Source organism: Prosopis cineraria, unplaced genomic scaffold (assembly GCF_029017545.1).
Source record: "Prosopis cineraria cultivar Desert tree isolate PC_DT_omini unplaced genomic scaffold, ASM2901754v1 PC11, whole genome shotgun sequence".
NCBI classification, from domain to species: domain Eukaryota; kingdom Viridiplantae; phylum Streptophyta; class Magnoliopsida; order Fabales; family Fabaceae; genus Prosopis; species Prosopis cineraria.
Window position 1 is genome coordinate 38,611,450 of NW_026555342.1, and position 24,995 is coordinate 38,636,444.

Consider the following 24,995-nt stretch of genomic DNA (forward strand, 5'->3'; position numbering starts at 1 on the left):
ATCCACTCTAGTACAACACCACCCAATCACCACGTACAGGTGTGCAATTTTTTTTTTTTAATGAATTATATGACATAAATAGTCTTTCTAGCTACTATTATAAACTTTTTCATAAAAATTAATGGTTTAAATTAAGCGGTAAACTTAAAATCATACAAATCCTATGCCACGAACAACAGTCTTTTCTTGGTTTGAATGTGAATATGTTCTTGGAGAAAGCTAAGAATGACACACAAAAAGTGCTCACACTTACCTTCAATGAAAAGTTAGTTGAATCTAACAGAAGCAACTTTGCTTCAAAGTAATAAGCTAGGGCCTTGCCAAGAACCTGTTGGTAAAGTTCTACATAGAAGAGGGGGAAGAATATATGATTGTGACTTTAAATACAAAAACATATCAATCCCTTCTCAGGAAAAAAAACAAAACAAATGTGTCTCGACAAATACCTTCTAGTCCAGATAGTAGAATAGTCTTAAATGAACATAAGCAGCACTTGTCAACAACACGCGTGTCTGCTCATTGTTAACATATAAAAGTTGGAAAACCAAATGTACAGTATTTTAGCCAATTTTAAAAGACTCAGAGACTTAATTATAATTTAAATTGTGTAGAAAATTATAACTCAATATACTAAGTTTAATTCTTTTATTCTTTTAGTGGGTCCATCTTGTTCCTCTGTTTTGAAAATAATGGATGGTCTTACCTACTAAGCAATATTACTCTGTTTTCTAGGTCAGCTTTGTCCCTTCATATATAAATACATTTTTGATTTATCATTATCATTCACTCACAGACTCACCTTACCACCTGATTCTAGGTTTTATGAAAGATATGTTCCAATAAAAAAAATGCTTCTCAGTTCACGTGAACACACAATTTAGTTCACATTTTATTTTGATCTATTAACGTATGAATTTAAAAAAAACTAGAAATCTGTACTTAGCCCAAATGTGAGTGCATAGGGAAATGAAAGAACCTTAAGATTAACTTTATGTAACTTTTAGGAGACACTAAATTTCAGATTCTTCAAATCTGTCATCAGTTTTTGCTTCAAAGAATATATCCAACTTCAGATTATTAACCTCGTTCTTTTTGCTGTACTTTCAGAAGTTCTCAGAGTCAAAATAATAGACACGGCACAACAAAACAACCACCAAAAGAAAGAAGACAAGAGACAAGACAGAATCAAAAATAGAACCAAAACCATTATATATATGTGTCCTCTTTAAGAAACATACCTCACATGCCGTCATGCTAGTCTTTGCTTCTTTGCTTCTGCTACCACCATTTTTCTCCATCCACAGACTCATAATCTTCTGTGTAGCTTCTTCTTTCATTTCTCCCACAAGCTTCTCAACCTCAGACTTAGGAAGCCTCATCTTCAACCTCACGCCTTCACGCCTCCACCACCATTAATGTCCTTCTCTGCACCATCATTATTCCCATTCACATGACTTTGCTTTATAATGGATAGAGAAGAAGCAAACCTTCTAGATAGAATGAGACACTCGAGGCGATCTTTGGCACTCAGCAAAAACACAATCAAATACCTTCAAAATACTCATACACGCACACGGAAGCTAAACCAAACAGAGAATTAAGTTGATATTTATGGATGAGACAAATCATGGAATTATAACTCTTCATTTAAACTTGGTTTATGTATTAGGTTGAAACAGAGGATAAAAAACAATTAAACAAGTTTAACATGTTTGCAGGAACGCAAGCAATCAAACCCATAAATCCAATTAAACTGAGATTCGTTGATGTGCCAAACAAAAATTAAATTCAAGCAGCTAGGGTTTTGACAAAATTTGCACATGAAATTCCACCAATAGGAAGGAAAAAAATTCAGCACACCTCATATGTGGAAGCCTTCTAGCACATAAAACCACTTGACCCTCATGCAACTTAAGTTCCCAGAATACTAGAAGTGGCCGAAAACTATGGAAGCATGAGAGAGACAATTGAAGGAGAGGAGGAGAGTAAGCCGAGAGAAGGGAGAGAGGCAAGTACGATGGCGAGGAGGGAAGAGAGGACAATGGCGAGGGAAGACAGGACGACGGCGAGTAGCGATAGGGTGGAGGGAGCTGCCGTCGCAGAAAATGGAAAGCTAGGGATCAAGAGCTGTGCATGTTAATCAAGGAACTAAAAACTAAATCCCCGCAGCCACAAAATGCCATGTCGCTTTCTAAAGAGGGTGACGTGGTATAGATTAATCAAATGGACAAACCATGTCCTTTATTTAAGAGAGCAACGTGGTTTCCGTTAACTATGTCATGTTTTCAAAAAAATGACGTGATTTGCGACTCATTTAATTCTTAAATTATCCACGTCGGTATTTTAAAAAGTAACGAGAAAAATATTTAAAAATTAATAATTTAAAATAATTTTTTTATAATTCATATCGTTTTAAGAAAATGACGTCAATGACTTATCCATCTTGCTTTTAAAAAAAACGATATAAAAAATATTTAAAAATAAATAATTTAAAATAATTTATTTTTATAATTCAAATCGCTTTTTAAAAAAGAAACATAAATAAATTATCCACGTTACTTTTTTAAACAAAAAAAGTATTGATAATTTTACATATTCAATATTTATTTATAAAATTGTTACCATCTTTATTTTTTTATGTCATTATTACAAAAAAGTGATGTAAGTTGAGAGGCATAAAATGTATATATTATAATAGTGCCTCCTCATAAAATTTACTTGAAGGTTGAAATCCTTATAATATTGTTGTGCAATGTAGATCAAGTTTTTGGTTTATGTAACAGTACAAGGTTATTCACAACTCACGCGGGAACAAATGTCATATAAGCCAAAACTTTGAATATGGTTCTAAGCAAAATGAGAAACTATTAATTGATCAAATGAATGTAAATAATTCAAAAAGTAAATAGCTCTTTCATAATTAATTGATCAAATGAATGTAAATAATTCAAAAAGTAAATAGCCCTTTCATAAGGAAGGAAATTACTAATTATTGTTTTATTTGCAATGATGATTAACAAAAGTCTAAAGCAATCATTTGGCAATGTCGGGTTATATTTGACAAAATCAATCTTCACACATGGCCAATATATGTTGCACTATCAAGACTTAAGAGCATGAAAGATTTAAAAATTTTTTTGACTCATAGGACATATATTACAACGAATTTTGTTTATGGACATGCATTTAATTAGGAACTTGGTACAATATGTGTTTAGTTTTTAAATCTATTCAAACATGTTTCACTTTGTATGTAATTAGATATCAACGTAATCCTTATTGCATATGCTTAATTTAGATGTCTGCGAGCTTAACTTAGATGACACGTTTTTTTTGGCTCAATGGGCTCATTGAATTCATATAATTACATGCTCCCGTGTAATTCGCGGAGTAGTAAAGGCTTGTTCTAATTAAATACATGTATAAATTATGTGGACAGAATAATTTTTTAAAATGATTTGTTGAAGTAACCTGAAGATCTTGATGCAGCAATTTCATATAGTTCAGAGTGAACCTAAGAAGAGAGCCTTTAAAAAAAAAACAAACAAACAAACAAACAAAGGATCCGAATACAGAATTTTTAAACAAGGAACCAAACAGAGAAGAACATTAAATACACAAGAACAACAAAACAAATATATCAATAAGCATTGACATAATTACAGTTGGTTCTGATTTCTCCATCATCTTCATCAGTAAGCACACCAACATTGCCAAGCTTTGCCATGGAGACAGCAAACTGGTGGTTAAAAAGCGACGACGTCGTGCCGACCAAAGCCGAAACAAGAGGTAAGGTTCTTGAATCAGAGTACAACATTTGATCTGTGGACAAGAGTGCCATTTTCTTCTTGAGATTGAGGTAGTAGACAGGGTCAAAGGTTGTTGGTGTGATAGCATCAAGATAAACATATTCTGAAGACCATCTACACTTTCTTTGCAAGAAGTCGAGGTACTTTGGATCTATGGACGGGTCGGGTTTTTGGGTTCCTTTGTAGTTGAAGATCCGATCTTGAATGCAACCACAAGATGCCCTCCCAGTAGTATGTGCTCCTGATGAGCAGCAGCAAAGCCATATGGTCAACGTGATTTTTGCCAAAATATAGATATTTCTTTATTTTCAAAATCATTAGACACTTAAAACTAGTCAAAACTTCTCATTATTTGCTCAAAAAAAAAATCTCATTATTTACGTTAAAAGTACACAAACTTTTTCATAAAATAAAGGACCTCTATTAAATTTTATTGAAATGACATAGAAGTTTCTTATATATTTTTAAAATATACATAAACTATATCTTAAAGTACAATGAATGTGTGTTTAATTTTAAAAATTCAAGGTGGTCTAAGAATGTATTATTTTTTCCTTTTATAATAAAAGAAAGTATGTAGAAGTTTTAAGAATATATAGAAGAAAGATTTCCGTAATGTAATAAAACTAAAGAGAGGTCAGAAAAAATCCATACAATGTGCAGATAAAATAAAAAATAGAGAATGTCTATGTCATTTATATGAAATTGTACATACAAATTAAAATTTAAAATTTTTTATTTGAATGTGTCTTAGTTTACTAATTGATATGATTTGACTTATAATTATAAGTTATACTAAGGACCAAAACAGATCCCAAAATGCAAATGAAAAGAACTGTAAATTTTATTGAAATAGCATAGAAGTTTCTTCCATCAAATTTCAAACACTAAATTACAACTGACTTAAAACTATATCTATAGACACCAAATGATTTATTTTTTTATTTTTTAAATAAACATATGCTTTATCTAAAAATAAAATGGATGAGTATTTAGTTTCTAAAAATTCAATGTGGTCTAAGAATGTATTCTTTTTTTTTTTCCCTTCTAAAAGTTTAAGGTGATCTTGACTCATAATTATAAGTTACTAACGCCACCAAAACAGACCCTAAAATGCAAATGAAAAAAAAAACTGAAATTGTTATTTATGAATATATATATATATATATATATATTTTATTTTATTTTATTTTGCTCGCTTAAATTACCTGAGAGAACGACCAAGTCAAGAACATTCAAACCCTTGGATTGGAAAAGTTCAAGCAAAGAAGTAATGTCTTCATGACCCATTGGCACTGTCTCGGCTTCTTCGGCGATCGAAACTCGTCCATCTTTCCGGCCATAGGGCACTGCCCAATACGGGCCGCCCAATGCGACGGTGGCATCTCTGGTTGCGGCCGTCAAAATGTCAGCACACGACACCGTTTTGGGACATTGCTTCTCCAGCTCGCCTTTGATTTCGTCTATCACTTCGAACCCTCTCAATGTCTTGCTCGCATTTGCTCTTCTCTCGCTTGTTTCGTGGTTTAACAGAACTGAGGCATCACATCCCTACTTGCATGCACGTTCATATCACATCTTTAATTGGAAATAATAATTATGCAACTTGCATAAAAATCGAATTGTGAAATAATCAATATGCAACGACAATATATCTGCTTCACTAATTTGGTGGCGAACAGTATATTTATATTAGCAATATTTTCTTTTATTAAATTTGATGTTCTATAGTACTCTTTCCATCCCAATTTATCAGGTTTTTTTTTAAAAAAAATTATAACATATCAATAAAATTGATTAAATACAGTTTTAAATCTGAATTTTTCTATACACTTTCAAAATACCCTTTATTTATGAGAGAGTGGCTGGGGGAGAAATCTATTTAAGAAGTGAAACAATGAAGGACAATATTGGAATAATCATTATTAAAGAATCCTTATTTTTTTTTAAAGCATCTTATATTTGGGACACCAAATCACTTTAAAAAATCTTTTATAAAATGGGTCAGAGGGACTAGCATGATTTAATTTGATGAGGACGTAATTTTTATTAATTTAATGAGCATTTTTATGGCTCTAGGGATGACAATACAATGTACAGATGAATGGTAACAATTTAACCACCTTAAATCTATTTTTAATCTCTTAGATTTGCGTTGTATTTATGGAGCGTGGTCTTTAAATATTAGTAGGCCACCAATACATTATTGTTGGACGTTTTCATTTTATTCATAGTTAAAGATTCAAGAAATATCCGTGTAATTCAATATTTAATTTTTAAAAATGATCTCTGCAGCTCTTGAATAAAACTTATGTAATTCAAAAGAAAAATCAAGATCAGTATATAAAATTTACTTTTTATTTTTGAAATACCAATAATTTTATAATAACTCTAATTTAATCAAAAATATTATTTTTTGTATGTAATTAAATACAAATGTGAATAATTGAAAATACAGAACATCTTATATATAATCATGTAACTGAATGATCTATATAAACTCCTTGGACAAATATACATATATATATATATATATATATATTTCTGTGAACAGATGAAGTTGTAATTTTAAGCTTACCCTCACAATGCAGTCATGGAAGTGCAACCTCATGAGACTGGCACCGAGAGTACGATCCTTTTTAACCCATTCATTTACTTTTCGGTGCACAATGGATTCGAACTGTGCACAAGTTTTGCGATAGTGGCCAAAGGACAGGAGATTCTCCAGAATGGTTTCTTCCAAGTTCGGTGCCTCCAAGGTGAATATAGCACCATCATCATCATCGCTACCTTCAGGCGGCGATGAACTGTGTTCCTTATTATCGTCACCTTCATCAGGCCGCGATGAATTGTATTTCTTATCTTCACCACCATTATGAGCGTAGCTCTCAGCAGATTTTGCTGAAGCTAAAACGGAGTAAAAGGCCAAAAGAAGAAGCAAGAGGAAGCAAGTGAAAGAAAATGACATGGTGATATGTAAACTCACCGTCACCGACGGTCACACCAAATAGATTGATCAACAGAGGATATTGATTGAGTACTTGTTCCCTGTGATATACGTATATGTATATATAGGGGTTAGATCATTGTTGTTCGTTTTGTTTATATGGCCAAAAAGGAAGACTTTGAGATTGTGAATATTTTATTGAGAAATGGAAAAAACAACAACGTGCGACTAAGGCGGGGAAAAGAAAAGAAAGAAAGAGAAAGGACGTGCGACGCACACAATAACAGAGCAAGATAACATGCCAGCATGTTTGCAAAAAAATTTAGATCAACTTGTGTGTGCATTCTTTGCATTAGTTTATTACAAGGGATACATACTTGTAGCCATATGATTGCATGACTCTTCTTTGTTTATTCTGTGTCACTTTCATATAGTTTATTAATTAGGGGAAAATGTATACATGTATATATAGGTACTTACGGTACGTTTTACTCAATTTTAAAATAGATTCCTACAATTTATTTTTTTTAATTAAATTCTTATAATTTGATCTATTATATATGTTGATCCTTAAAGGTTAAAATTAATAGTGAATTATTAAATTTTACAAAACAAAAATAATCTTGAAATTTACACAAAATTTACTTTAATACTTTCGGAAAAAATCAAGGGAAAAATTGTTCATCTTGTTTTGCATTCATGGTTTTTTTTTTCATTCATGGTTTTTGCAATTTTTTTTGTTGACCTTGTTTTGCATTCATGATTTTTTTTCTTTGAAAAAGAGACAAGATTATTCAAAGAATCATGGAAAAATGAAAATAAAATCCCTTTTGAATTATATAAATGACATTTTGATCCCTCAAAATGCCATAATCCTTATGAAATGTCTAAGGACTTTTTTGTCATTAAAAAATTCATATAAATAACAAAATTGCTCTTGATTGAAATAAAAATCCTAAGCCTCAGAACAGATTCATTCTCTCACACTTTTTTTTTGTTGCTCCTCCTCCTCCTTCATCTTCTTCTCTGTCTTAATATTTTTTTCAGCTGCTGAAACTTTGCAAATGATAGAGATCAGATATAAGCTACCATTCTTCCTTTGTTAGCTTGTATTGGAGTAAAGTAAATTTCTTATGCTCTTATGTTGTTTGAGGTATTGATTTCTACATGCAAATTTCTTCTCCCACCTATGAAAGTTGAAGTTTATGTGGGTAACCTTAAAAGTTGAAATTAAAGTTGATGTGTCACTACTACAAAAAAGAGAATAAATGATGGTTATTTTAGTCTATAAATGATGATTAATAAGTGTCATTTATTCGGCTGATATTTAAAGACCCCCAATAAATGACGGTTATAAAACCGTCATTTAAAATAAAATTTTTACGAAAGGAGAAGTAAATTGAGAATTTAAATGACGGGTAAATGATATACCCGTCATTTAAAGTCAGTATAAATGACGGGTATATAACTTACCCGTCATTTAAAGAGACTTTAAATGATGGTTAAGTTATCTCTTTAAATGACGGGTAAGTTATATACCCGTCATTTATACTGACTTTAAATGACGGGTATATCATTTACCCGTCATTTAAAGTATGGTAAAATCATGACCATATTTTAAATAACGGGCATTTTTTTAACCGTCATTTATTTTAGTATAAATGACGGTTATTTATATAACCGTTATTTTTTATGTGGTTTTTTTTAATTCGTGAGCTGTTTTTATACCAACTCCCTTGCAAAAAAAAAATCAAAATAGCAGCAGCCAACCATTCCAGATTTTAATACCAACGAAATTTATTGTATTCAATTTCAAAATTAATCAATAAACAAATGTAATTACATAAAGTAACCTTTTTTCAAAAATAAACTGCCTATTAAAAAAATTCCTAGCTATTTCTTCAAGGTAACATTAATCTTCTTTGTATGAAGTCCACACTTGAAAAATATATTGACACCATTTTTCAATTACTTCATTTATTTCTGCATCCCCGAATTCTTCAACATAAGAATCACACATTACAAAACAAATATAGCACATAAAAATAAAGCACATAATAAGTAATTTTCAGGTTTAATGTAAATCACACATTACAAAACAAATATAGCACATAATAAATAACAATAAATTTTTAAATCACACAAAACAAGTAACCTATAAGTTTAAATTATTTTTTTCTTTTTCTTGTACGTTCCTTATCTTTGCTCTCCTTCTTTGCTTGAATGCTTCTACCTCTTTTCTTTGAAATCTAAATACTTTCATTGTGATCATGTCTCATATAAAAGGCTTCATCCTCAACAAAGTAACTTTCAAATGATATCCCCATAAAGGGTTCATCTTCAACTGTAGAATCATTCATATCTTCATTTATTTTACTGCTCAATAAAACGATAGACCAATTTACTTTAGCCGGATCAGGAACAAAGAACACTTGGTAAGCTTGTGAAGCCAAAATAAAAGGCTCATCTTTATAACCTTCTCTATTAAGATCCACCATTAAGAACCCCAAGTCATCAACTTTAAGACCATTTTTTCGATCAACCCACTTACAACCAAAAATTGGAACTTGAAATTTGATGTAATCTAACTCCCAAATGTGCTCAATTACCCCAAAGTATGACATTTTTGCGTACAAGGGATTTTTGTCTTTAGCACTAGATATATGCATTGCTTGAGCTATAAGAGTTACACCACTATTTTGCACTATGCTCCGATCATCTTGCTCTTTGGTATAAAACGTGTACCCATTAATGAGATAGCCAGTGAAGGAAAGAACTTGTTTATCTGAACCTCTTGCCAACCATTTTAATTTTTCAGAAACTGCATCAGGATTGGCAGTTAACTTCTCAAGAATATGTTGTTTCAAACAAACTGTAAAACTCTTATTATGCTTATTTGCATACCAAATCTCTGATCTATTAGGGTTATCTCGCTTAAGCTCGGCCATGTGCATCTCTACATACTCCTCAACCTCGACAGAGTTGTGTAGTACATATAAATGTGCTCATTCCCATTGCAAGTTTGAGATTGTAACTACTTTATTGCCCATAATTCCTTCTCCATCAGTTCTACTATCATGCCGAGAAGTTGGAAGACTAATATGGTTGACATTTGATAAGTACTCAGTATAAAATTCAACTGCCTCCTCACAAATGTATCGTTCAACTATACAACCTTCGAGTCGACTTCGATTTTTCACATATCCTCTTAGTATCTTCATGTAACGCTCAAATGGATACATCCATCTCAAGAAAACTAGGCCACACATTTGTATCTCTCTAACTAGATGAATAGTGAGGTGCACCATTATATCGAAGAATGCAGGCAGAAAATACATTTCAAGTTCACACAAGATTAACACAATTCGGCTTTGCAATCTTGGCAATTTTGTTGGGTCAATCACTTTACTACATATAGACTTGAAGAAGAAACACAATTTTGTAATCGTGGCTCAAACCGTATCAAGTAAAATAGAACGTATAACTACTGGAATAAAATTTTCCATCAACACATGGCAATCATGCGACTTTAAACCCTTCAACTTCAAATCCTTCAATGACACAAGGCCCTTAATATTTGAAGAGTACCCTTCTGGAACTTTAACAGTAGCAAGCGACTCACAAAAAATCTTCTTTTCTCTTCTAGACAATGTATGAGCCGCTGCATGAAGAAATGTGCGACTTCCCTTCTCTTGCGGAGCCAACTCTTCCCTTATCCCCATAGAAATCATATCAAGTCTTGCCTTGATGCCATCTTTGGTCTTTCCCAAAATATGAGGTAATGTACTAATCAAACTGTCACACACATTTTTCTCAATGTGCATCACATCGAGAAAATGTCTCACATATAAAGATTGTCAATATGGTAGGTCAAAAAAAATAGACCTTTTCTTCCACCCGCATGTCCTAAGATGCTTTGCAAAAGGTTTGCCAAACTCAATATTCAAATTTTTCACCTTGTCAAAATGTTGCTCACCTATCAGTGGCAAAGGTGCCTTACTTTCTTCTGAATTCCCATTGAAAGCTTTTTTTAGGCGTCGATAATAATGATCAGGATGCAACCATCTACGATGTTCGAGATAAACATTCTTCATCCCATGTTCTAATCTCACTGAATGTGTGCCATCTTCACAAATAGGATATCTGAGTTTTCCTTTGATACTATACCCTGATAAATTACCATATGTTGGAAAATCATTGATTGTACCAAACAACAATGCTCTTAAATTGAACCTTTTCTCTCTATGTCCATCATATACCTCAACACCGTACTCCCACAACAATTTTAAATCTTCAATTAAAGGAGCTAAATATATGTCTATGTCATTTCCCGGCTGTTTTGGCCCCAAAATTAGAATGGATAGCATCATATATTTTTGCTTCATACATAACCATGGAGGTAAGTTGTAAATTACCAAAATAACTGGCCATGTACTGTGACTGCTACTTTGAAGCCCGTGTGGATTTATTCCATCAGTAGATAATACGAGGCGAAGGTTTCTATCTTCTACTCCAAAGTCAGGGTAATCGAGATCAATTTTTTTCCATTGAGAAGAGTCAGCTGGATGTCGAGCTTTCCATCTTTGATCCGTTCATCCACATGCCATGTCAAATTTTTTGCATCCTCTGCACTACTGTACAGCCGTCTAAATCTAGGTACAATGGAAAATTACCATAATGCCTTCTTTAGACTCTTCCCATTTTCTTTATAGCGCAAGGCATTACATTTTGGACACTCCATTAATGATGCATATTCATTTTTAAATAATATGCAATCATTAGGACAGGCATGTATTTTCTCATAACTCATGCCAATTGAGCGTAGCATTTATTTTACCTCATACATAGTCCTTGGAAGCTCGTTGTTTGCAGGTAGAAGTTGTTTTATAACTGTAAGATTTTCTGTAAAGCTCTTATCACTCCATCCATTGCTCACTTTTAAGTTGTACAATTTCAACACTGTTGACAACTTTGTGAATTCAGTGCAACCAGCATACAAGGGCTTCTCTGCATCACTTTTCAACATTTCTAACATTTTAGGACAATCCTCAAGTTCCCTTTCAATTGTATTGGCCATCTCTTCAAGACAGTCACCCTTATAAGTATCTGAGTCATGATCGTCTGATTCAAAGCTTCCTTTATACTCCCAATTACTAGTAGACTCATCCCCTCTAGTCTCTCCATGCTTATGCCAACACTTGTAATTTTCATCAATTCCATAGCACACTAAATGGTCTTCCATCTCAGATGTACTAATTTGCTTCAAAAGACCACATCTTACACAAGGGCACACTATTCTTCTAGGGTCTTTTACATGCTCAAGAGCAAACTTCATAAACTCTTTCACACCATTCAAATACTCTTTACTTAATCGATTGGAAGACATCCATTCTCTATCCATAACTTTATAATCTAAAAGATAATTCATTCAAGGAAATGTGATCAGTGCCTCATGAATATAGAGATAGGAAAGAAATGATTGAAAGATTATCAATAAAGAAATTGACTACTCTACATATAATATAGAGTAATTAATGAATCATGAGTCACAATACATGAGTATTCACATACTCCTTCAACCGCCGATAAAAAATTCGACAGCATAACAATATAAAGAAAGTATTTCTCGGGCTAAAACCCTCTTTTCATTCTTGGCATCTTACTCAACAAACTAATTCCAACTATATACAATCACAAAACTAACGAAATTCTCACAAAATAGCATTTTCAAATTAACTCTAATTATTATAAAATTATATATAAAATTCGTTCAAAATTCATAGAAAAAAGAAAAACACTATAAACATCATTTTGAATTAATGTTTTCTATCTCATTGATCATTCTAAGATTACACATATCCTATATTAGCAATCTCAAGCCAAGAACAAATCATTCTTTACCAAATGTAAAAATTTCAATAAAATAGCAATGATTTTTACAGAAACCGCGCGTCAGTTTTCGTTACTAAAATGAACTCCAATTGTAATGAAATTGGTACACTAGTACATTTCAATATGTAGTTTTGAACGATAAAACTACTCTGATCAAACAATGCACAAAATTTAAATTAAAAATTATTGAAATAAATCAGTCAAAATTCATAGAAAAATACAATCATCACAAGTATCCAATTTTGATCACTAATTTTCATCTTAATAATCATCCTAAGGCAAAGCAAATCATCTACAATCATTCTCAAGTCAATAAAACACCAAACATTAGCAATTTTCAACAACCTACAATATTAAAATGGGTAAAACATGAGGAGATATTTAAACAACAAAAATCAACCAATAAAACAATCCATAATCTCAAATAAATCAATTCCATAATCTAGAAATCTAAGCTTATTGGAAGAAAATGAAGAAAAACCATAGAAATCACAAACCCATGTACCTTAAAGAAGAGAGGATGAAACACAAAGAGGAAGCCAATGAGAGAGGAACCGGACAGTGTAGGAGGAGTACCTTCACGCCGGCGAGGGACTACGGTAGTCGACGACAAGAATGAAGGCTGATTGAGAGATTTCTATCGATTTCTTTTAGAAGAGAAGAAGAGAGAAAACAGGGACGACGAACGGGCGGGAATGAAAAAATGAACCTGAAAACAGAAATAAAAAGGGAATAAATGACATTTATATACCCGTCATTTATTCCATAATATATGACGGGTGTTTTAACACCCATCATATATAAAGAAGGCTTTAAATGACAGTTATTTAAAACAACCGTCATTTAAAGCCTAACATTTTAAATGAGGAAAATCAAACGTTGGTCATGAATATATGACGGGTGTTTGAAAACCCCAACATATATAGTTCTGGACTTTAAATGACGGGTGTTTTAAACACCAGTCATTTAAAGTCTTAAAACTTTTTATTTTTTTATTTTAAGAATCTGAAACGGCGGGCACAAATATATGATGGTTTTTTCTATAACCGTCATATATTATTTAAACTTTATATGACGGGTGTTTAAAATACCCGTCATTTAAAGTTCAAATTTATTTTTTACTTTTTTTTCTTCCAGTAAATGAAATGTTTGGCTGAAATTAATGACAGGATTTTTTAATACCCGTCATTTAAAGTCTTGTAATATATGACGGTTTTTTTAAGGCCCGTCACTTATTTGGTCACCATCACCCGCCTATCTCATATATGACATGTTTTTATTTGACCGTCATTTTTTATGGCATCTTATATTTACATTTTTATAGTAGTGTGTGTAAATAATTAAGGTCTTCATTTTCTCTTCATGTGTAAGGCTAATCACATGAGTATGGGGACTGACTATGTATGGATAAATGATAAATGATACATTTTCAGTTGTGTTGTAAAAATATAAACCAATAAAGTTGTAATTAACTAATATAAAGTTGCAAATATAAGAAGAACAATTGTTGTTGGATAAAACATAATAGATATGTGATCAAGATGTTTGGGAAACAGACATGTTGATGAATAGCTATTTCATTGTTATATGATGGCATGAGAAATGGCTTCTTCTACTTTTACTTTTGGAAAAGAACTATTTTATTATTTCCATATAGGGGGACAATTTGTAAAAAATATTGAAAGTAAAATACAATATGATAGGGGGAGTGTGAGAGTAAAAATAATGAGAGAGAGGATAACACTTGAAGAATTGAGAATAATGATATCATCTTGTTTTGGCATTGACACTAATTTTAGTGACATGAAAAACATCAGGAGACCTTATTGATGATGGTGGAATTGCTACCCTATTTAAGTATAATGTTGGAAGCGGTCATGTGTCTATAAGTTGTAAAGGAAATTATAGTGGAGAAGCAATAATTAAAGAAGCACCAGTATAAGTTACTATGTTAATTCCTCTAAACAAAGTTGTCATGTGCTATAGAATAGTGGTTATTTTAGTAACCAAAGTTGTGACTGTCAATGTAAATGTAAATGTAAATGACATATGAAATTAGATGGATTGTGAATGTAGGTTGGAGAAATTCTTGTCACTTTTGGATCCAAACTCTCCTTTTCCTACCATGCAAGATCATGATTTTAAACATATAGCTTTTGAAAGCGGTGGAGAATGTCTAACCTACTAAACTTAGCTTTTAGAGAACTTCTAACATTACCATGTGGACTATAACGTGCACTTTCATTGATGCCAAAGCTTAATTCTTTTAAGTTGAGGGATTTGTCCTCAAGTGTAGGGCAGACCTATCCCTATGCTGAAGCTTTTAGAAAAGTATTGTACAAATAGAGCATTGGCCATAGGCACTATTACAAAATAACTTTTTCACATTGCACTTTTAGGCCTTTTGACATCACAATTGGAGGGAACATCATATTGTGTGACTTAGAATATTAGTTTTTCATGTGTATATATGTATTTGTACAGAAATTGATATTGACCAATGGTACACCTTTTATTCTAGGTAGAATTGTGACTCTCTTGACTTGTGTGAATATCATATGATTTTCCCAACTTTAGTATTTATTTATAACTTTCAATAGTATTGAATAGCTAATTTCTAGCTCTTTTGTTTGTCCTTAGATTATGGATATTGTTGTGATTGAGTTGGGTTGAACTAGGCTTAATTAGATTATACAAGGATGAAATTAAGTATGAAGAGAGGGCTAAGTTTCTGAGAAAGTCCCAATTTTAAGTCGTTATGCTATTAAATTTTCATTTAAGAGTACTAACAACTCTTAAATAAAAATTGTAACCTTTTGAATTCCCTTGCTTATTTAATAACAAGTAAAGGAATTTGAAAGGTTTATTCTTATTAGATGTTTTTAATAGCAAAGAAAAAATATAATTAGTATTAAAAGGTTTATTCATTTTTACCCAAGTTTCTAACGTAATATAGTAAGGCCCCAATTAAATTTATTTTTAATAATGGCAATTTTTTCATTAAGGATCCCCATTGTTTTTAATCAAGTGGCTCAAGAGTAAGGCATTGAGTTAATTTATTTATTATCTTGCACTTATGATGATTGAGCCAGTATTCATCACATCTCTTGCAATAATTTGTGATAGATTGAGATGATTATAGATAAGGAATGGATGTCTATAGATCAAAGATCTAGGGAATATTTGGAGGGGGTGAACTACTTTATTAAAGTTGGCATTGAATAAAAGGGGGGCACTGAGAGCATTGTGTGCCCTTTGTTTAAGATATGGGATTATGAGGTGAGTCACTGCATAAGTATGACCAAAATTATAAGTGTTGGCATAAGTATGGAGAGGCAACCAGAAGTAGTTGTAGCTATGTGTCACATCACTTTGACACAGGTATAGATAAGGTAGATTGTGTTAAAGAGATAGCCAATGCAATAGAATTAGAACTCAATGATTGTCTTGAAATTCTTGAAAGGTTGAGAAGCGATGCTAAGAAACCATTGTACATTGATGCTAGGGAACAAATGTTAAAGTTGACTACAGCGTTGACATTATACCGGTTGACAGCGGAAGGTGGGTGGAGTAATACAAGCTTCACAAGCTTGCTTTTATATTTGCATGATGAAATGCTACTGAAGGATAACAAATTTCTAAGGCATTTATATGATGTAAAAAAGGTGTTGAAATCCGTTGGCCTAAGCTACGAGAAGATATATGTTTGTTCAAATGATTGCATTTATTCAAGAACGAACATGAATCATTATTTGAGTACCCTAAATGTTCCGTATCATGCTATAAGGGGAATAGGAAGAGCCTAGAGAAAGTGCTATAGTACTATCCCATAGTACCTAGATTTAAAAGATTGTATGTAAGTGAAGTGGAGTCAAGAAATTTAACTTGGCATGAGGATGGGAGGATTAAAGATATGATGCTAAGGCATCCTGCTGACTCTCCTCAATGGAAAAAGATTGATAGTGAGTACCCTGACTTTGAAAAAGACAATAGGAACCTGCAACTTGTATTATCTACTACATAATGAATCCATATAGGCTTTAGAGCAATACCTACAGCATATGGCTAGTGATTTTGATAAATTATAATCTACCTCCATGGTCATGCATAAAGCACAAGTATTTGATGTTGACATTGTTAATTTCAGGGCTAAAACAACCCGAAAATGATATAGACTTGTACTTAGCTTCTTTAATTGAAGATTTAAAGATACTATAGGAGATTGGTATTGAAGTTTATGATGGGTATAGAAGGAAAGTTTTAATTTGAAAGCCTTGTTATTTGGTACAATCAATGACTTCCCAACTTATAGTAATTTGTCAGGGTATAGTGTCAAAGGAAAACTTAGATGCCCTATTTATGAAAATAGCACACATTCCGTGAGGTTGGAACATGGTATGAAGAATATCTATTTGGGATATCGTAGGTGGTTTCTTGAAGGACATTATTGCCAAAGATTGAGAAAATCTTTTAATGGGAAATAGGAAGAAGAGGTGGCACCTCCAATATTATTTGGTGATGAGCTATTTGAAAAGGTTAAAGATTTGAATATCAAGTTTGGGAAACCTTTTGCAAACCATGTTGGGATAGGTGAGTAGAAGAAGAGGTCAATTTTCTTTAACATCCCTTGTTAGAGAAAATTAGATGTGACGCATTTTCTTGATTTGATACACGTTAGGCAAAATGTGTGTGATAATATTATGGGTACGTTACTCCACGTTACAAGAAAGACTAAGATGGCATTAATATAAGGTTAGACAGTGGCTATAGGAATAAGGGAAGATTTAGCATCGAAAGAAAGGGGAAGCCATACATATCTTCGTCTGGCTACCCATACACTTTCTAAAAGAGAAAAATAAATTTTCTATGAGTTTTTGGTTGGGGTTAAAGTTCTAAAAGGTTACTCTTCCAACATTATAAATATTGTGTCTATGAAGGACTTGAAGCTGAAGGGTTTAAATACATGCAACTGCCATATGTTGATGGAGACCTTTATTGTAGTGGGCATATGCTCAATTTTACCATATAGGGTGTGAGCCACAAGTACTAAACTATGCTTATAATCAACCCCATAAAGTTAGAAAGCTTGCAATGCCAAATTGTACGGATATTGTGCGAGCTCGAGATATATTTCCCGCTCGCATTCTTTGACATAATGATTTACTTGACTATTCACTTAGTTAAGGAAGTTGAAAAGTGTGGCCCAACTTATTTAAGGTAGATGTATCCTATTGAGCATAATATGAATGTTTTAAAAGGGTATGTGAAAAATCAAAGTCGACTTGAGGGTTGTATTGTTGAAAGGTACATAAGTAAAGAGGCAGTTGAATTTTGTTAAGAGTACTTAAAAGATAGGGAAAATGTTGGGCTTCCAATAGATAGGCATGTGGAAAGGGAAGATGGAGAAGGGATAGGTAGAAAAAAATTAATCACTATATCACAGAATCATTGGAGCAAGCTATTGGAAATTATGCCCTAGAGCTAATCATTATACTATGCATATTGTTATTTAATGAATTTCTCTTTTCTTATCATAACAATTGCATGTTCAATATGATAATTGTATCCCTCGACAAACTATAGTGATTGTCCTAAATGTCCCTCGTCGGTCATCTTTGAGGAATCATAGATGAAACAAGACTAGTATGACTTTGATTAATTATAGAGATACAAATTAAAGTCATAAGCACTTGAAAGAGTGCAAGGTGCTGGACCGATCCGCTATGAGAAAGCTGTATGGTACAAGTCATAAGCTTATCTCATATGTAACTATATCACTAGGCCCTTTGACTTGAGATTATCATGGATTCCTACATGATGACCACTGAAGTTTGACCTAGTCAAAAGTCACCTTTGATCGAGTGATCATAAAGGCTATGATTGAGTTTAGTGATATTCATACAGAGAAATATGAATGGTCAAGATGGAATTTGTCCCTCACATTAAGTGAGAGATATTACTGGGCCCCTCAATAAGTAAACTAAGAAAATGTATGGTCATATTACAATGGAAAGGGTTTTTCCATTGCTACTGTTAGTCTACTCAGAGATCGAGAAAGTAACAGTTAGGTAAAGGAGAATGACAACTTCATGTCTCATATATCACATATATATTATATTATATATATATATATATATATATCACATATATATATATATATATTATATGAATAAATATGTACATATATATTTCAAAAATATATATATGTTTGAAATATATATATATATATAAAATTATATTTCAAATTTTATATTTCATGTAAATATATATAAATATTTATCAAATAAATATTCACACACACACACACATATAATTCATTCACTCTATATTACATTCATTAAATCTAAACATATTTCATATTCAATGAACTTGGACATTATAGCTCAAGTTGGGCTGTTTTTACGTGCGACCCTGTAGGCCCGTATGAAATTGGCAGTAGGCTAATTACGCTATTAGCCCATAAGTCACAAGTAGTCTCTAACAAAACATTGCAACTACCCAATTTACATGAGGATCGATGATCCAATGTAACCTATCATGCAACCGTATCACATCCTTTTTGTCACGTGATATTTCAGTCAAATGTGAGACATGGAATTGTCATTCTCCTTTGCCTGACCGTTACTTTCTCAATCTTTGAGTGGACCAACTGTAGCAATGAAAAAATCCTTTCCATTGTAGTATGGCCATACATTTTCTTAGTTTTGCTCATTGAGGGGTCCAGTAATATCTCTCACTTAATGTGGAGGGCAAATTCCATCTTGACTACTCATATTCCTTTACATGAATATCACTAAACTCAATTATAACCTTTATGATCACCTAGTCAAAGGTGACTTTTGACTAGGTCAAAGTTCAATGGTCATCATGTAGGAATCCATGATGATTTCAAGTCAAAAGGCTTAGTGATAAAGTCATATATAAGATAAGCTTATAACTTGTACCATGTAGCTTTCTCATAGCGGGTCAGTCCAGCACCTTGTACTCTTTCAAGTGCCTATGACTTTGATTTGTATCTCTATAATTAATCAAAGTCATACTGGTCTTGTTTCATCTATGATCCCTCATAGATGACCGTGTTGGATAGAAAGGCATAACGGAAGATTAAAATTTTAAAGTTTCTATCTTGATATGGACCGAACGAACTCGTTTAAATGAAAGTGGATAGAAAATTTACCTTTTTAATTCTTTAAAGTTGGCACACGTTTGGATCTCATGAGTTGACAACGTAGATCTGCTCCCTCTATCGGTATCCACACGAACAGCTCTCTGACTCGAACAGCGTGCTAGCGCTCTCAGGGTCTATTCTTCTTTGAACGTTAATTTTCCTTTCTATAGGGTGTTTCGTGACTCTCAGAGTGTTTTTGCCATCAGAACTTTTCTAACTCTATCTGTACCGTTATAAGGACGTCCTTATCTATATATAGTATATCGATAAGGGTCTTTGTCTTTTACTTAAAAGCTCACAAAAATTTAATTAAATTTATCTTATAAATTTAATCTATAATATCATATTTAATTTGAATTTATCTTATAAATTCAAATTATAAAACTGACATGATATTCTCTCTTATCATGTTAGTTATTAAATTTAATCTATCATATAAAATTAAATTTAAAACTAACATAAGATAAGATAAGATAAGATAAGATAAGATAAGATAAGATAAGATAATATATATCACATATACATATTATTTTATATATATACATATATATTTCAAAATATATATATATATATATATATTATATTATCTATATTTAATTTTATATATCATATATATATATATATCAAATATATATATATATATATACATACATATATATAATTATATTTTGAATTTTTTATATTTCATATAATATATATATATATATATATTTATCAAATAAATATTCAAATATATATATATATATATAATTCATTCACCCTATATTACATTTATTGAATCTAGACATATTCCAGATTCAACGAACTTGGACATTATAGCTCGAGTTGGGCCGTTTTTGTGTGCGACCCTGTAGGCCCATATGAAATTGGCAGTGGGCTAATTACACTATTAGCCCATAAGTTACAAGTGACCTCTAGCAAGACATTAAAACTACCCAATTCACATGGGGATCGATGATCCAATGTAACCTATCATGCAACCTTATCACATCCCTTTTGTCATGCAATATTTCGGTCAAGTATGAGACATGGAATTCTCATTCTCCTTTACCTGACCATTACTTTTTCAATCTCTGAGTAGATTGACAATAGCAATGGCAAAACCCTTTCCATTGTAGTATGGCCATACATTTTCTCAGTCTTACTCATCGAGGAGCTCAGTAATATCTCTCACTTAATGTGAGGGACAAATTCCATCTTGTCCACTTATATTCCTCTGCATGAATATCACTAAACTCAATCATAGCCTTTATGATCACTCGATCAAAGGTGACTTTTGACTAGGTCAAAGTTCTGTGGTCATCATGTAAGAATCCATGATGATCTCAAGTCAAAGAGCTTAGTGATATAGTTACATATGAGATAAGCTTATGACTTGTACCATGTAGCTTTCTCATAGCGGGTCGGTCCAGTACCTTGTACTCGTTCAAGTGCCTATGACTTTAATTTGTATCTCTATAATTAATCAAAGTCATACCAGTCTTGTTTTATCTATGATCCCTCAAAGATAACCGACCAGAGACATTTAGAACAATCACTATAGTTTGTCCAGGGATACATTTATCATACTGAACATGCAATTGTTACGATAACAAAAGAGAAATTTATTAAATAATAATGTGCATAATACAATGATTGGCCCTAAGGCACAATTTCCAACAGACCGATCATGGGCATTTAGGACAATCACTATAGTTTGTCCAAGGACATAGTTATCATATTGAACATACAATTAATATGATAACAAAAAAGAAATTCATTAAATAATAATGTGCATAGTACAATGATTGGCCCTAGGGCGCAATTTCTAATAGAAATGACACTGCAATTGCAAAACTTCACAACAAGCACTTTAGACATTAGTTGAAGGTGCACATTGTTGCCAAGTATAATACTGATAAAAATTTGATACCAGAAAGGGTTAAATGCTTGTCTAAGGGTCCAAACATACAAGTCCTTTCTTATATTAGTTATGTAATCAATGGCTTCACATTTTACACTAAAGAGCAGGATGAAATAAGTACAATGCAAAATAGTGGTGTAACTGTGATTGGTGAAGCGATGTGTGTATCAAGTACTAAAGACAAAAATTCCATGTATGTAAGAATGTCATACTTTGGAGTTATTAAGCACATATAGGAGTTGAGAGTGTCTTCACACAGATGATAATTTAGGGTTCACACATGTGAATTTAAATATGCTAGGCTGCAAGACCAAGCCTTTCATTTTTGCATCACAAGCTAGGCAAGTGTTTTATGTCATTGATCTTATTTTACCAGGTTGGTTGATCATGTTATTGTCAAATAAAGAATTTAGAGAGGCCATCAATCCATTAGATACTACAATTGAGGATGATCCATTTAAAGGGAAGGCACTTAAATGTAATGTTATCAAAGATGGCACTAACTATATTAGAAGTTATCACAAAGATGGAATTTGGATTTCAAAAAGGGAAAAATAATAAAAGACAATATTAAGAAATTAAACTAAGCTACCAAGTTTTAGAAGGTTCAAAAGGAGACAAAGAAAAGAGAAAGACCAACTTAAACATGTGTTAGTTATTAATGCTATTTGTGTTTCAATCAATTAATTTTGTTTGTGACTTAGCTTGTATGTTTTAATTATTTAAGCTATTTGTGTTTCAATCAATTAATTTTGCTTGTGAATTAGCTTGTATGCTTTAATTATTTATGCTATTTGTGTTTCAATCAATTAATTTTGTTTGCAACTTGTGTGACAGGTAAATGGCTCAAAAAATAGCTCCAAAGAGATGTAAAGTCGCTTCTATTGCCACTACTCTTGTAGACCTTACTCTCGCTACCTCTGCTCCAATTAACATAACTCCTACTGCCACTGCTTCAGTTGACGTTGCTCCCGTTGACATTGAGCATGAGGACCTATTGAACAATCTTCCCAGTGCCACTTCCAATCTTAACATGAATGAGTAGGGTCTTGCTGCCACTACTCCTGTAAACCCTTCCAGTCTTGCTACCACTGCTCCAATTGACATAATTTTGTTTGCGACTTGTGTGATAGGTGTTAATTTACCCTTGAACTTTTTTTCTAAGAGCACTGGACACCCTAAAATCTTTTTTCAAGAATTCCCTAAAGTCTTATTAAAATAAAATTTAATAAATATTGTTAAAATATTAAATATTTCAATATTTAATAATTTAAATATTATTTTTCATAAACATTCATCCAAAATTTATAAATTATATTTTAAATATTAATAGCTCAATCTAATTGATGCAGCTAAAGAGCAAGGAGGTGTATATGAGGTCCAAGAAGGAGAAGTCCAAGCCAAACATATTAAGAAGGGTATGCTCAAGGATTATTAGAGGCCCAATGACCAGGGTTAGGACTAAAGCTATGAAAGAAGCTCTTAATAGATTGATTCAAGACTTTATTAAAGCCAAGCTCATGCCTAATGAAGAGGCCCAAGGTTCCATCTTCACCCTTTAGAGCATCCAAGAAGATTTTTCACATGCAAACTTGGAGTGTAAGATTGGATCTTTGACTAGTTAAGTAAGCATTGATTGCTAGATTAGTTTCCTTTGTTATTACTTTCCTATTTTCATTTAGAAATTTATTTCTAATATCTTTAGTGATTTCCTTAATCTTTGGAATTGCAAACTTGCAATTTAAGTTATTATATTTTAGGTAGGATCCTAAAAGGTATCATCATCTAGGACAGTTTCTAGATTTCATTTCTGTTGTGATTTTTGTTAACTTTGCTAATTCTTTTCCATAGGTGGTGCCATCCACCTCCTTCCTTTTAGGGTGAGGGTTTTCATTTAGTTTCTTATATATAGACCTTATGTTATTGGTTTTAAGGACAAGTTTAATATAATTTTTGAATTATTCACATATTGTGAGAGCTTTTTTGTGCTTTTTGAGTGCTTAAAAAGATTGAGATTATTAAAAGATTGGTCTTCCTTTATGGGTGTCGATGGAGTTAGGGCTCAAGAGCTAGGTGCTTCTTGGGTTCTAAATCCTTGATGTCTATGTGTTTATTCCTATTGTGATACTTAAGGTCCTTAACATAAGCTATGACATCTTGATTATCGCAGTGCATTGGGATCAGACCTTTTTTTCCCTATGGTTTATTCCTAGTTGTTCTAGGAATATGTTGAGCCATACGGCTTCTTGTACTATAAAAGAGTATGCTACGTACTATGATTCTATAAAGGGCAAAGACACACATATCTATTCCTTATTTCTCTAGGAGATGGCTCTGTCATTCAATAGGAATGCACATCTTGAAGTTGAATGTTACTAATCTACATTTCCTGTCTAGCCAACATCTATTTAACTTTTCCAAATGCCTTGAAAACACAACTCATAGTCTATAGTGCCTTTAAGGTATCTCGTTCTTCACAACTTCCTAGTAGTTGATTCCTGGGTTAGACTAGAAATAGCACACAAGTCTAACCGCATAAAAATATTCGATAAAGTACACATCATTGCATACATCAGGCTGCCGACTGTACTTGAGTATAGGACTCTTTTCATGCATTCAATGTCAAATTCCTTAATGGAAAGCATTTCGTCACTTAGATTATGACCTTTGACTATAGGAATGTCCATAGGTTTGCAGTCTCTCGTGTTGAAAAGCTTAAGGATTTTGCTTGTGTAAGTCTTCTATAACAAAGACAAATGTTTCCTTGAGCAATTTTTGTTTATCTTAACTCTTAGGATATACTTTGCTATGCCCATATCTTTCATTTTAAAGTTCAAGGATAACTAATTCTTAATTTAACTACCTTAAGGCTAGTATCGGTTAATAATATGTTGTCAACATATAGAGATAATATGACAAATTCACCACCAAGCCACTTAATATACACGTAATGGTCTTCTTCAATCATCTTGAAGTTGAATAAGTTTACTAATTTGTAAAACCTCAAGTTCCATTTCCTATATCATTGCTTTAACCCATATGTGAATCAAAGGAGTCTGCACATTTTGTGCTCTTTACCCTTCTATATGAAGCCTTCCAAATTTTTTTCATAAAGATGTCTGATGTGCACTAGTTGCTTAAGCACCCAAATTAAACTAAGAAATATCCTAATGTGTTTAGGGAGCAACCTAGGTCGAATTTCTAATGGAGTTAATTAAAAATTAACACTTAATTATTTAAATCTACCAAGAAAAGTAATAATTTGATTAGATTTGA

At 32.4% G+C, this 24,995-nt stretch overlaps 1 protein-coding gene across 1 annotated transcript; it reads right to left on the bottom strand.

Moving 5' to 3' along the window:
- Positions 1–3,559: 3,559 nt before the first annotated feature.
- LOC129284831 (peroxidase 7) lies at positions 3,560–6,828 on the bottom strand. Its single transcript, XM_054920316.1, has 3 exons — positions 6,388–6,828; positions 5,018–5,360; positions 3,560–4,050 (listed from the first exon to the last, which is right to left on the bottom strand). Exons 1-3 carry the CDS (start codon positions 6,775–6,777, stop codon positions 3,641–3,643), a joined length of 1,143 nt encoding a protein of 380 aa, XP_054776291.1. The 5' UTR covers positions 6,778–6,828; the 3' UTR covers positions 3,560–3,640.
- Positions 6,829–24,995: the final 18,167 nt, after the last annotated feature.

Excerpts from the sequence above, each read along its gene's own strand:
- LOC129284831 (XM_054920316.1), bottom strand. The coding sequence starts at position 6,777 with ATGTCATTTTCTTTCACTTGCTTCCTCTTGCTTCTTCTTTTGGCCTTT. Across the intron at positions 5,361-6,387 it reads TCCATGACTGCATTGTGAGG|GGATGTGATGCCTCAGTTCT; the intron begins GTAAGCTTAAAA and ends GCATGCAAGTAG. Across the intron at positions 4,051-5,017 it reads TGACTTGGTCGTTCTCTCAG|GAGCACATACTACTGGGAGG; the intron begins GTAATTTAAGCG and ends GCTGCTCATCAG.